The sequence below is a fragment of the Rhinichthys klamathensis genome, unplaced genomic scaffold (assembly GCF_029890125.1).
Source record: "Rhinichthys klamathensis goyatoka isolate OS25496 unplaced genomic scaffold, OSU_Roscu_1.1 h1tg000619l_1, whole genome shotgun sequence".
NCBI lineage: Eukaryota > Metazoa > Chordata > Actinopteri > Cypriniformes > Leuciscidae > Rhinichthys > Rhinichthys klamathensis.
The window spans coordinates 10578-25659 of record NW_026607071.1 but is presented as its reverse complement, the minus strand read 5'-3'; the positions used below and the strand labels follow the sequence as shown (position 1 = coordinate 25659).

General features: G+C 36.4%; 1 protein-coding gene across 1 annotated transcript; it reads left to right on the top strand.

The window, feature by feature from the left end:
- Positions 1–3064: 3064 nt before the first annotated feature.
- On the top strand, positions 3065–9961 carry LOC130076017 (uncharacterized; the record flags this gene model as incomplete). Its single annotated transcript, XM_056240903.1, has 5 exons — positions 3065–3235; positions 3552–3872; positions 4040–4093; positions 4275–4328; positions 9659–9961. Coding segments are annotated over exons 1-5 (775 nt in total), but the record flags the coding sequence as incomplete, so codon positions are not given.
- Between the last annotated feature and the right edge of the window lie 5121 nt (positions 9962–15082).

Genomic DNA, 15082 nt, shown 5'->3' with positions numbered 1-15082 from the left:
AAGCTTTTCGTTTGGCGTTTTTCAGTATATCTCATTGCAAGGGATCCAATAATATATTATTTACAATACGATCCCCCTTCCACATATACTGTGTATATATATATATATATATATATATATATATATATATATATATATATATTACGCCGGAGCACAACCTGAGTCTTCTCCTCCCATTTAAGTGATGCTTGATTCCACTTCCTGCGTCCTGCGCAGACATCAACAGCTCAAATGGGTTGTAGTGAAGGTTGCCAGGCTGAGGTCACATATATGGGTTGAAATTTGTATGATGTGTTCATTGTCTGAGTAGGATGTTTCATACAAGATCTGGCAACTGGACAACCTTGGAATAGTTCCCCGAATGAAAAAACAAAACGGGAGGGTTGTGGGAGATGGGAGTGAAATATGGGAGACTCCGGAAAAAGGTTTTGACCGCGTTGACAGGTACCATCAGGTCATCAGACTTCATGGTGTTGATGCTGATTGGGCTGTTTGCTAATGAAAAATAGAGAGTGGCAAAGGGAAAAAGATAAATGTAGCCTATATAAGCTATAAAAACTGAGATAAAATGTACTTTCATAAAACATTGTAAGTGCACCACAATGGAAATCGTTTATACATACGTTTGATTCTTCCAAAACTTTAGTTTGAAACAATTCCACTTGATAGGAACTGGACCTGTTTTACGATGATAAAAAAAAATAAAAAAATTGAAAGATCAATAATATATTTTTTTTAATTTTTTTAATCTATTAAAAACACAGTGCAGAGATTATGTGTTTAAAGTAATACAATAGCTTCTCTATTGCACTCTTGTAACGGCTGTTCTTCTTCTGGGTCGATCAGGACTGTATTGATAATGCAATTTAACTTAAAATTAATTGTATCAATTAATTTTAAAAATGTGTTTGCAATACAACAATACTGACAATTAGGAAAATACTTTAACATTTTTAACAATATTTTTGTAGGGGAAAAAAGTTATTTTTCTTTTACCCAATTAGTAGAAATACTTGCCTGCTTGATCTCGTGTTCTCTTCCTCCGGCAACAGAGCAGTAATGTCCCAACGGTGAGTGCAAACAGAACCACGACTACATACATCAGCAATCGCGAGCGTTGAACTGGTGCAGAAAAGACTAGATTTGTAGACGTTCTTTTAATATAAAGTTCATTAAATAGACATTTTTGAGATCCAATGTATAGAGTCAGAGTTTTGTGGCATTTTGGATCGCAACAAAATGCAAATTCTGTCATCATTTACTCTGCCTTATGTTGTTCCAAACCTGTATGACTTTCATTCAGTGGAACATAAAATAAGACTTTTTTTTTTTTTTGTCCATACAATAAAAGTCAATAACAGTTGAAACCTTTAAAATATATAATCTTTTGTGTTCCACATAAGAAAAAAAATCATACAGGTTTGGAATGACATGGGGGTCAGTAAATGATGACAGAATTTACATTGAGTAAACTATCCCATTATTTACTGAATGAATTTTAAAATGTAGAATCTTTTTCCTCTGGGAATATCATAAATATTGATAATTCATCTTGCAATCAGTGGCTCAAATTTCTGTTCAATGAATTGCTATATCTGCAATAAAAACATCTCCTCCCTCTAATATCAATTGAGATATGATTCATTGTTGCAAACTAAACTAACAGGGTTTTTAAAAAATTAAGCATATTAATGAGTATGAATGTCAATCATCAAACTTTTGAATAATCATTGGCCTAATATAAATATATTTGAAATTCTCTACTCACCTTTTACAGAAACATTGAAAGTCTTATTTATGGTGTTATTGACCCCATACACCTTCAGTTGATAAAGTCCAGAGTCTGTGGTTCTGATGTTCTTGATGGTGAGAGATCCAGTCTGAGGGTCAAACTGCAGTCTGTCCTTGAATGTTTCATGACATATACTGTCATATATAATGGTGTTGTGCAGCTGAACTTTAGCCGAACAAGTCTTATTAGGTCCAAAATTCTCCCACAGTATTACATCCTTGTCATTTAAAGTAACACCAGTGTGCAGAGTGACAGAATCTCCCTCAGTCGCTGATACTGACTCCACCTCATCCGCCTCGACACCTAACACACCTGAAGAAAAACATTCAAGACAAGTGTCTCAGTCACTCAATTTACTCACAACTTTTATTTATATCTTAAAATAATTATTCTTCCCATTCTCCATTGGGAAGTACTTTGTAAATGCCATCTGCAAAGACCAGGTTAACTTTTCCTCAACTACAAAATAAATATGGCACAAATCTCACATAGGCTGCAACATCCCTCCACAATACCCTTCCAGTGACAGTGTAAAATACATTTTATTACAAGCCTGTTACCCCATAGCCTATAGAGGGAAGCAATTACACTTTAAATTATACATCAAATCTTTATAATTATATTTAAATGGATGTATAATGCCCAAATTGACCAATGCTGAAACTTTCATATCAAGTCTGGTACTGGTTGGATTTTCTTGCGTAAAGTAGGTTACTCCAGGGGTTTACCCTCATAATATGCTAAAATGCACTTTTACTAAATCTAAACACATCGACTAAATCTACTTTAAATGAAATAGGTTAGGTATGAGACATGCATACATGAAACTGTCCGATCCATAGGAATCCGTGGATTATTATTGTGACAAAAGTAAGAGAACTATGACAATTGTTCAATGGAAAATGTGTCGGTCACATGTGGAAAGAAAAACAAAAGTGTCTAAACCACAGCAGTGGGCGATGCTTTGCACTCTCTCAAGCACAGATAGACCTTTAACAGCCACTCTCATTCAGGCCTTTTTTTCCTTTTCTTTCTTTTTAATTTCAGTTCTGTCGTGCATATGCCCACGCAGAATCTGTTCCTGCAAAACTTCTCAGAGATCTATGGAGATTTCATTCTAATAAATATTAGGGATCATTAGAAACATGCTTTCAAATATCAATAAGAGTGTATTAACGCGATGGAACTAGTTTTAATCAGCACAGAAAATACAACAAATTGTTAGCTGTGTCTACGCATCCGCAGTGAGTGCATCACCAACATAACACCACAAAACCACAGGACTGAGAAAGTAACACCCACTGGACAGTTGCAGTAATGAGAGTCATTGGCTGAATCTGCTCTTCCTCCACTAGACTTTACAGAGACTCAACTAAAGTGATAATACTCAGTCTTATACAATGCCCATGTGGACTGTCATCTTGTTTTTCATCTGTGTCCATGGTGAGTTATTTAATATTACATTTATCATTAGTTATTTTGGTGTACTCTGTTAAGAGTTTTATCCTGATGAGTCACTCTGCTATAAATCATTAGTATTTACAACTTGTTGCGGTAAAAGAGGAAATACCTGTGAACATGAAGTGTAAACTGATCATTGATCATTTGTTTATTAATGGCACACAGAGGAGCTAAGTGGAAACAAAATGAAACTATATCCTATTGCTGAACACTTCATTTGTGGTTCTTTTGAAAAACAATCAAACAATTCATTTTAACTGCTGTTTCTAACCACCAACCTCATTCGAATGTGTTCCAGATGCTAAGACAGATGAAATGATTTCAGTATCAGTGATGGAGGGAGATTCTATCACTCTGAACTCTGGTGTTACTGAAACACTTAGATCTGATTATATTCTGTGGTGTTTTGGACCTTCAGACACTCGTATTGCTGACATTAATGATCAGGTCATCACTATATATGACCAAAGTACGAGATTCAAAGACAAACTGCAGCTTGACAGTCAAACGGGATCTCTCACCATAAAGAACATCAGAACCACAAACTCTGGACTTTATAAACTAACTGTTCTCAGCCAACGAGGGGTTTCACACAAAACATTCACAGTTACTGTATTTGGTAAGTCAAATATACCATCACATTTTTTGTTTTATTTATCTTTCAGAAGTGAACTATTCTGGAAATGTGATGCAGTTTGTTCACTCACTCATTAATGTTAAATGTGGTTTTACACTTTGGTGGTTACTTCATCTTCTTTTTGTTTGTTTTTTATATTTGATATAAAGCACCCGTTTCAACACCTGTCCTTCAGACAATCCCACAAGTTAGCCATCATCCAGGTGAGTCACATAGCATTATAGCATGAAGATTATTTATTTTAAAGGGGTCATCGGATGCAAAATTCCCTTTTATATGGTGTTTGCGAATAATGTCTTTACATCATTAGTTAATGTTAAATGTGGTTTTACACTTTGGTGGTTCCTTCATCTTCTTTTTGATGGTTTTCTTTTTGGTATAAAGCACCTGTTTCAACACCTGTCCTTCAGAAAATCCCACAAGTTAGCCATGATCCAGGTGAGTCTCATAGCATTATAGCATAAGGATTATTTATTTTAAGATTATTGTTTTAAAGATCTTTTCATTAAAATGAGTAACTGCTGTTTTAATATAGTGATTAAAGAAAGTAAGCAGAGCCAACAATTTGACAAGAAATTAGCAGGTTACTTCTAGAGCACTGAGCAGCCATAACAGCAAATACCTGCTAGTTGAAATCGTGGTAATTCAATTGTATTAATAGCAAGTAGTATTCAGAGGCTTCTACAAACGTTAAAGAATGGGTCGCTTTGGGGAGCTCAGTGAATTCAAGCGTGGTACCGTGATAGGTTTCCATCTGTCCAATAAGTGCAATTCTCACTACTAAATATTCCACGGTCAACTCTTAGTGGGGTTATAACAAAGTGGAAACAATTGGGAACATCAGCAACTCAGCCACGAAGTTGTAGGCCATGTAAAATCACAGAGCGGGGTCAGCGCATGCTGAGGCACAGTGCGTAGAAGTCGCCAACTTTCTGCAGAGTCAATAGCTACAGTCAATAGCTACGGACCTCCAAACTTCGTGTGGCCTTCAGATTTGCTCAAGAACAGTGAGCAGAAAGCTTCATGGAATGAGTTTCCATGGTCGAGCACCTGCATCCAAGCCCTACATCAAGTGCAATGCAATGAGTCTGATGCAGTGGTGTAAAGCAGGACGCCACTGAACTCTAGAGCAGTGGAGATGTGTTCTCTGGGGTGACGAATCGCGCTTCTCTGTCTGTCAATCTGATGGACGAGTCTAGGTTTGGCAGTTTTCAGGAGAACGGTACTTGCCTGACTGCATTGTGCCAAGTGTAGTTTGGTGGAGGGGGGATTATGGTGTGGGGTTGTTTTTCAGGGGTTGGGCTTGACCCCTTAGTTCCAGTGAAAGGAACTCTTAATGCTTCAGCATACCAAGACATTTTGGACAATCTTATATTATTAATTCCATATTAAACCATATGCATTAAGAATTATATGTCATTAAAGTTCATGTGCATGTAAAGACAGACATCCCAAAACTTTTGACAATATATGTGTATATCAACATGTTCAGTTCACCTAGTTTTGTCGTGGCTATGACGTATTAAGTCGTAGGAATGTGATTATGGGTGCTTGTCAAACAGTAGGCTGTGTCCTACCCTCTATCCCAATGTCCATACTATCCATACTAAATAGTATGTGAGATTACAGTTTTTTTCAATTGCTTACACACCAAAATTAAAACTTTCCCACTATTAGCAAAAGCTTACACTCAAGGAGCAAAACACCAGCCTAGATTTGCACAATTGTAAGCACGTTGTCAGCTTCACCCTTTTTTGCAAAACATTACACACAGTAATTTGTAAAACTCTACACACATTTTCACACCTTAGACACAGTTAAGGATTGTGAGGTTACTTCCTTGTCATTACAAAGCCCCGGTTTGCCATTGACCACACTAATGAATGAATTAGATATGCACATCCACCAGGTGTGGAAGCACACATCTGCTAATTTGAACACGCAGCACTCAGATGTGCTATAAAAGGCAGCAGGTGAGTTCACCTGTCTTCAACAAAAATGGAAGGAGCTAGAAGAAGAAGAAGAAGAGTGAGAATAAGAGGGGGAGCTCAAAGAGGAGATGAAGGTGGTAGAGGAAGAGGAGAAGGAGGTAGAGGAAGAGGAGAAGGAGGTAGAGGAAGAGGTGAAGGAGGTAGAGGAGGAGGAGAAGGAGGTAGAGGAGGAGGGAAGAGGAGAAGAAGCAGATAGAGGAGGAGGAGAAGAAGGAGATAGAGGAAGAGGAGAAGAAGGAGATAGAGGAAGAGGCCTAGGTAGAGAAAGAGGTAGAGAAGGACTTGAAGAGTTGATAGAACCTGAACAAAGAAGACGAGGACCAAATTTGACTCAAGAAATCCGTGCAACACTTATTGACCATGTTATCAACCATGGACTGACACTGATGGAAGCTGGACAAAGAGATCAACCAAATCTCTGGTTGATACTGTAACTGAACAGTTACAGTGTTCTTGTTGCTTTTACAGTAGTTTTTCTTCAGAGTCAAACTGTATGTACTTCATGCAGTAATTTTTATTTGTCTACAGATTTTATTTTTTTCATTGATTTCTTTGTTGGTTGATTACTGTAACTGATTATGGTAAGAAATACTGTAAATAAATACTTGAAATATGAGTCTGCAGAAATCAGTGTTGTGCAGTGCTTGGCAAGTTTATAGTAGGCCTATTTATGTACATTCTCCCTAGATCTCAAACTAATCATGAAGAATGTTGTGGGTTTGTCACTATTTTTTTTTTTTTCATCTAAATTATCCCTTACATAACAATGTCTGGCCAAAAATCTAGCACATGCTATTTCCTAAAAATAGTTTTTTTTACAAATGAGTTTTTTATTTATCACAGCCGTGTGAAACTGGCTGCAATAGTGTCTGATCATTGAGGACTGTGTTGGTTAAATGAAAACTAATAGCATTTTCACAAATATGTGTATATCTTTTGACTGAAGTGTGTATGTTTTGACAGAAGTGTGTCATTTTGCAAACAATCTAGGAATTATGCCAATTGAGTGTGGTGTTTGGATAATTGTGATTATATTTTGAAAAAAAGAACCCGGTTTTCAAAATTGCGTGTAAACAATTGAAAAAAACTGTAAAATAAGTGTGTCCCAAAGAATAGTATGTTGAAAAGAGTATTTAAAAAAGTCCCTGAATAGTCTACTATTTTCGGTCTCTTTTCAAAGCGTGGATCCGTGCTCACTATAACGGCTAATATCGCCCACAATGTGCTTTGGAGGAGGATTCAGTTCAGAACTACAAACACGAATAAAAAGTGTTAAAACAACCTGTGACCGACGGTTTAAGCCACTGGTGTGAACCAGAAGGAGTAACAATTTCACTTCAGTACTGTGACATATTTTCTGAGTGAAATGGAATATTGGCGCTGTCCCAAATGGAACGCTAGGCCCTCACAATCTTCCTCCAATTCCACACTTTCGTGACGTAACGCCGCTTTGACTTTTGGGTAGAAGTTTGATGCAGAGCTTGCGGGATTGTAGTCTCGCCAGAAGTGCACATTGAGGGCACATATCAGCCGCAAACGGGGGCACTCACGAGCACCCTTCTGAAACCTTAAATGACGCGGCGGCCATTGTAAGTCCACAAGACGGTAAGTGCACATGAACTGTGCCATTTGGGACAGGGTCAGTGAATGAGAAAAAGAGCGAGTGGTTTGTTATTTTTCTTGCTGGGAATTGATTGGATCTAGAAAAGTGGGTGCTATGAGACGCTTGTTGCACATTGCATTAATCTAGATCTAGGTAGATATTAGATATCATATTAATAAACGCTGGAAGACTTGTGTTGCTAAATGACATACAATTCATTTTAAAATATATTGTATAATGGAGAGAAAATGCTGTATTACTGTTACTACAAATGAAGCTTGTTATGCAATGTTCATGCCACGTGACGGAATAGTGTTGTCTCTGAGGTTCAAACATGGTACTTGTGGTAAATCAAAACACATAATATATTAAAGCGTCTTTGGTGTCTGTTTCCATGGTTTCTTTAAAGTAAAACTGGAAATCGAGGGTAACGTGGACATGACGTCATTGACAGGATGCCTAATGACATGGGCCGTTACGCTGGTTAAAATAGCGAATTTCTCAGGATTTAAACAATGTTGGGAACATTTGGGATAATGTAAGCACATAAGTCAACAAAATATATAATATTGTTTTTATTGTTTTTTTTGGATATTTTAATCTAAAAATCTTACATATTGTGCCTTTAATGTTATCTGCATCATAATTAATCTGAAACAACAATGTGAACTTTTATAAATATCCATTTGTCCATTAACCATTTAAAATATGAGGAGAATTTTGGCACAAAAGACTCATACTGGCAGGTCAGTCCTACATCTTTTCTCTCCTATACAGAAAAACAGTACATACTTTTAGGGCAATCCTTTTTTTTTTATTAGGCAAATTGGGATGCAGCACTAGCCTTCACTTTAGTGCAAATATAACTATTTTAACAATAATGTAAGCCATTGGGAAACAACAGATGGCTGTCATTCACTGTATTGCATTTATAAAACCAGTTGATATAAAAAAGCCAGCAAGCAATGGATTTAATCCAGCATGTTTTATTTTATACACACAAACCACCAATTCTTTCATAGTTAATTTCAAGTCAGACATGACTTGACACACAATGCTATCGTCTTGCGAATGCAGCAGGTTCATTTAAGAACATTTAATGGTACTAAAGGCCAAACCCATTTAGTTCTGCATTTTTCATGGAATTGTTTATGAATAAGAACAGATAAGAAAGATAAAAAAAAAACTTGTACATGTATTATAGAACCCAATATTCACTGTCCTTCGATGCTTACATTAGTCAACTCTGCAAAGCTTCATTTTTTCAACTCTGCCGTATTGCCAAACTCCGGCCCTATGTCAGCCTAAAAGACGCTGAATCGCTAGTACATGCGTTCATCACATCTCGCCTCGACTACTCTAATATAATTTTTTCTGGACTACCAGCACATTCTATCTCACGTTTGCAATATATTCAAAACTCTGCTGCAAGATTACTAACTTACACCAAACAAACTGCTCATATCACTCCAATTTTGTTCAAACTCCACTGGCTACCCGTGTCATTACTTACAAAATTCTTCTACTTACCTTTAAATCACTCAATGGTCTTGCTCCTTCCTATCTGTCTGACTTACACTCTCCTTATATTCCCCCTCGAACTCTCAGATCCTCTGGTCGTGAACTCCTCTGTGAGCCGAGCTTTCGCCTATCATCTATGGGTGGCAGATCTTTTTCAGTTTTAGCCCCTAAGCTATGGAACTCTCTTCCCCTGGCTCTTAGGACAACAACCACGCTGCATAAATTCAAGTCTAAACTCAAAACCCATTTGTTTAAACAGTATTATCAGTCATGACACATTTTTCTTAAACATTCTTCATAACTCTGTATTACAGTCATAATGTTAAGTTGGGTTTAAGACCATTAGTCTTTTGCATCTTTACTTCAACTGTCCACCTTCCTGTCTGTATATAGGCCAAGTGTTGTTGTTTTTTGTCTCTGTTTTTGTTTGTATTTCAAAATGTAATGCGATATGCAACTGCAGTCGCTTGGACTGGGCAAATGTCTAATTGTCCATTCATCTGTGAACTGTTTGTTTTTTTGTACTGTTATTGTGAAGCGTCCTTGAGCTTGGGAAAGGCACTATATAAATTAAACTTATTATTATTATTAATAGTATTTAACTTGTTTTGTACTGAAACTGAACCATTAACAATCTCCCTTCTCTTTTCCAGCTCCTCTGCCCATTCCTGTCATCACCAGTGATTCTTCACAGTGTTCATCATCATCATCATCATCATCAGAGTCCAGATGTTCACTGGTGTGTTCAGTGTTGAATGTGAGTCATGTGACTCTCTCCTGGTACGCAGGAATCAGTGTATTGTCCAGCATCAGTGTGTCTGATCTCAACATCAGTCTCTCTCTACCTCTGGATGTGGAATATCAGGATAACAACACTTACAGCTGTGTGATCAACAATCGCATCACACACCTGACCACACTTCTGGATATCAGTAAACTCTGTCACACATGTGCGGGTAAGTGAGGTGTTGCCATATTTATAATAAACAAGTACATCATTGGCATTATTGCCTTTACTTAAGTGTCTAATTGCAATAGTCTATGGTCATTGAAAAGCACAACTATGTGCAAAATGTTTTCTTATTTTTATTCAGACTCTGTTCAGTGTTGTGGTTTCACTCAAGCTGTGATCCGATTGGTCATCTCTGCTCTGGTGGGCGTGGCTACTGTTGCTGTGCTGGTTTATGACATCAGATCTAATCAAATTAACCAGGAAAGGAGAGCACATGTACATCAGCATCACTCCCTCACTGATACAATATAGTGTTGAGCAACAGTCTCATTACCCTCAAATACAAATTGCCCTGACATAATGGGTTATGAGATGATGTTATTATGGACTTTTTTTAAATAAGATTTTTGTGGTTTTGTATTAAGTCTGATGTGGTTTGGAATTGGTCAAATGTTCTTGAAAAAAATATGATCAGAATCATACCTGTCAAGTATCCCGTTTTGGCCGGGAAAGTCCCGTATTTAACCCTTCTTTCCCGCCGTCCTCCCGTATTAGGATTTTCCCGTAAATCTCCCGTATTTTAACCTGCATTATTGAAAAATAATAATACCGCGGGCGAAAAAAAAAAAAAAAAATCCAATCTGAGCTCTGTCACTAGCCTCGCGATAACTAACGTTCCAGGTACTGTAGGTGGCAGTTGTCGCGATGTTAGTGTGTGAGGTCAGATGATGAGTGACAACGCGGGGCAAACAAAAAAACAAACAAAAACAGAGACGGATGATGGACGCTATGACAGAGCAAGGTACTCTTGCCAAAAAAACAAAACCCTCATGTACTAAATACCGTGATCAATGGGATAACGAATTTACTTTTCTGAAGAGGAGCAGGGTGGGGGACAGTCACGCGTTTTGTAACTGCGACTTTAGCATCTCACACGGGGAAGGAATGATGTATGTCAGCACGAGAAAGGGTGTTTTAGCATGGTATGAAAGATTGTTACACAGAATAGGATGGCGTTAGACAACACAGAACTGTTTGCTCTACTCTCATGTAAAATTAACCACTCTGGCCCAGTCCACAAATACACTCCTTCCAAAACAGTTAATACAAAGTCTGCAACAGTTTTTTTTCAATAACTCACTAAAAGAGTAAAGAAAAGTTATGTGAAATGAAAAGAAAAACTGCAAATGAAAAGAAAAACTGTAAAAGAAAAGACATATGAAATGAAAATGTGTGGAATGAAAATAAAATGTAAATGTAAAGACAAGCAATGTTAAATGAACAGAAAATATGCAAATAAGCCTTTAAATAAATGCTCTTAATACCCTATAACGTTACCATACATAGGCCTATTAAGACAGGTGTTATAGCCTAAATGAAAACACACACACACACACATATATATATATATATATATATATATATATATATATATATATATATATATATATATATATATATATATATATATATATATGTGTGTGTGTGTGTGTGTGTGTGTGTGTTTTCATTTAGGCTATAACACCTGTCTTAAAATGTAAGGGATACTGGAGCTTGGTTGGGGTGGTGGGACTGCGCGGTGGGCGCCGGAAAATTTCCCTTATTTTCAAATCCAAAACTTGACAGGTATGATCAGAATATCGATTTGCATAATAATTGTGCACGGACTGTATTCCCATTCCTGTCACAGCACATTCAGGACAAGTTCATAAACTAGTGTGAGACCTGCCTGTTGCAAATAACTCTAACTGTCAAACCATATGCTTTACGATTATTTTCGTGTCTCTTTATCGTCACTTTCTACTGCAGTCTCTCTTGTTCACCACCAGAGGTCAGCACTGACACACTCTTTCTTTTGTACAGCTTGCCTGTTTTCTAGACTGTTTCCCTGCCAAATGCCTACTATTTGGACTATTATTACACAGCTAATTTGTTGATCCCAAATAAAAGTCTTTGTATGAAGATCATCATGCCTCATCTGTGGCCCTAGTGCACAACAACACAACGAAATGTAAATAGCAAACATAAGTTAACAACACAAAACAAAAACAAAAATGATTGGTGATTTGTCTATCAAAAATGATTTGTCTGAAAACAAATCTGTTGTTTTTGCTATAGGCCTTCCCTGTCTTTTCATTTATAACTGAGTCCTGTCGTCCACAGTGTAACACATGAATAAAATATTTTAAAAATCCCCATTTGTTTCGTATGCTCCGAACAATGTTATTTATGTGATTTGTTTAACCTTTAAATTACATTTAAAACTACATTCAAAAAAACTTTTTTAAGCTTTCTTCATTTAATTTTGATATTTCTTTGGAGATTCTTTATGTTTTATTTAATTTTAATGGATTTTATCAATACATTATTAATAATTAAACAATTAAAGCATTCTTCACATTCTTTCCACCTAAATTCAAAATAACTAATTTCATGCATTAGCCTACCCTTTAAAGTCTGCTCAACATATCTCACATCGGGTGTGTCTGGTGTTTCTGCCGAGCTCTTATGACAAATAAACAAAAAACAAACATGATATTTCACGACTCTTGACACTTATAGCTCCATTTGGAGCAAATGAGCTGTTCTCGTTATAGGCTACTAAAGACAGCTTAATTTTTAGCATTTTTAATTGTAATTTTGACCATTATTTTCAGGTGTTTCTCTATAAACTGAAGAGTAAGATATAGTGATAATACAAGTTAGTAAGGCGGAGAGCCTTAAAAGTAACTAAAAGTATATTTTTTACTTAAAAGTAAAACATTCTATTTGTATCTTATATATATCTATATATTAAATATATCTTTTATTATATATTTGATCTAAAACCTTCTAAAATACCTATTTAAAAATGCTGCATTTTAATTCAGAATAAAATTAAATGCTGCTGCAGCTTAAAAAAATGCTGTTATAATTTCACCATTTATTTTGCATTGCCTCTGTTACATAACCCCCCATTCATTCCTGTGTGTGTGTGTGTGTGTGTGTGTGTGTGTGTGTGTGTGTGTGTGTGTGTGTGTGTGTGTGTGTGTGTGTGTGTGTGTGTGTGTGTGTGTGTGTGTGTGTGTGTGTGTGTGTGTGTGTGTGTGTGTGTGTGTGTGTGTGTGTGTGTGTGTGTGTGTGTGTGTGTGTGTGTGTGTGTGTGTGTGTGTGTGTGTGTGTGTGTGTGTGTGTGTGTGTGTGTGTGTGTGTGTGTGTGTGTGTGTGTGCATTAATATATTTCTTGTTTGTTTGGAAGACACTCTTAATTAATTTGTAATGTAGCCTAGGCCTACTTGTAATACAAAAAAGTATGCTTTAATATCACTAATCAAGCATGAAAATACGCATGTAGTAGGCCTACTTAAAGTGTACTAAGTATAGCCTACTTGAAATTGTCACAATTTAGCATCAAAAAGTACACTAAATACACTTAAAGTTATACTTTAGTATAATTTAATTATAGCTAAAATACACTTAGTACAAAAAAATGTATCCAAAATAGCACACTTCAAGTTAACTAATCATTAACACACTTGAAGTATACTGACAAGTCTGGCTGCAAGTATACTTAGCATACTTAGCATACTACATAGGAAATCCGCCTGTGCTTGCGCATTGTATGCGCTCTCGACAGTTATGATAATATGTAATTTTCCACGGATCGACGCCTGTATGTTCTTGTCATGTTTTATCTGACTGTGTGCTTTCCCTTTTGTTTACCCATCATTCAGCTGAGCTGAGGTTAAACTGATTCTTTATAGACTATTTGTTTAAACAGGCTGGAATTTAAATAACAAACATTCAGCTGAGCCTGGGGCTAAATGATGTTAGAATTAGAAATGTCTAAATGTCCGTTAGAAAATCTGATAGAACAGGGTTTTAATTTCCATTGCCATAGCTATACAATATTTGAAATGTTTTGTTTATCACTAAAACTATAGGCTACCTGCCTCACAAAATAGGCTACCATGGCACATGCTCCACAAGCAAAAAATAAATAAATAAATAAATAAAAATAACCGTGTAATAAATACCTGAATGCATTTCTTTAGAAAGGTGTTACAATCAAAAGCAACATCATTTTTGGTTAAATCCGGATTAAATCTTGAGAGTGAAAATCCCTGATAAAATATCTGTCAGGGAGAGCAATCCAGAACCAGACTGCCAACTTTTATAACTGTGCACAACAGTGAAATAAATTGTGTCACCTAAAGCTATTTGAAAGACAACACCCATGAGCGAGCCTGCTGCTGTGTGATGACTAATGAGCCGGGCACGCGCTTCTGAAAGGTACTATGCTTATCATGTGTTTACGTGTGTGTGAGAGAGAAAGCGGGGTGGGTGTGTCATCCTCCAGAATTTTTTTTTACGGATGCAGATTGGTGTTCCCAAAGCCAAATACCATATCTAAAATCTGGATGCAAAAGTGAGTGAGGTGAATGAGTGATTTCTGAATCTCTCAGAAATCATAGCTTGGCAAGAGTGATATACTTAAATAGGCTACTAAATCAAATAGCCTACGTGTTCTACGATATGATATCGTATATTATCGTATGTATATTTAAATGATTTAAGTCTTGTACAATATGGTAGGCTACTCGAATGAATGGGAAAAACACCACGATCACAAATCAAACAGCGCATTGCCGTCTCTGCTCGTCTCCGTCTCTCAGCAACCAAAACAGCTCATAGAATATAATTAGCTAAGATTCATAAACATTAATTACTACTTGATATTTTTATTTAAATGTTTTAAACTTCAGCTGATCCTCGCTGTCCCACAGCCAGTCTTCACTTAACGGATAAGACACGAGATCGCCACTCCTGTTTGCTGAGAGATAACACGATATTTGCATAGCCCTCTAACCACTGCAGGAATGAGCATGTGCAGTGTGTGAAATGGACACATCGGCGAAACCGTTGTGTAGGCCTATCTTTATAATTCGTTTAGATTTCTAGCATGTTAAAAGTTGTTTTACAAATTTTCAACCACTGAATATTTTATTTAAACATGTTCTATAATCAGTTAGTCTAATCTAAATTGAGATGTGGATATTTTTCTTTTATTTTTTCTCTTTTTTTAACATTACACTGTAAAAAATGACTGAGTTTTGTAAAAAAAAAAAAAATAAAAAAAAAATAA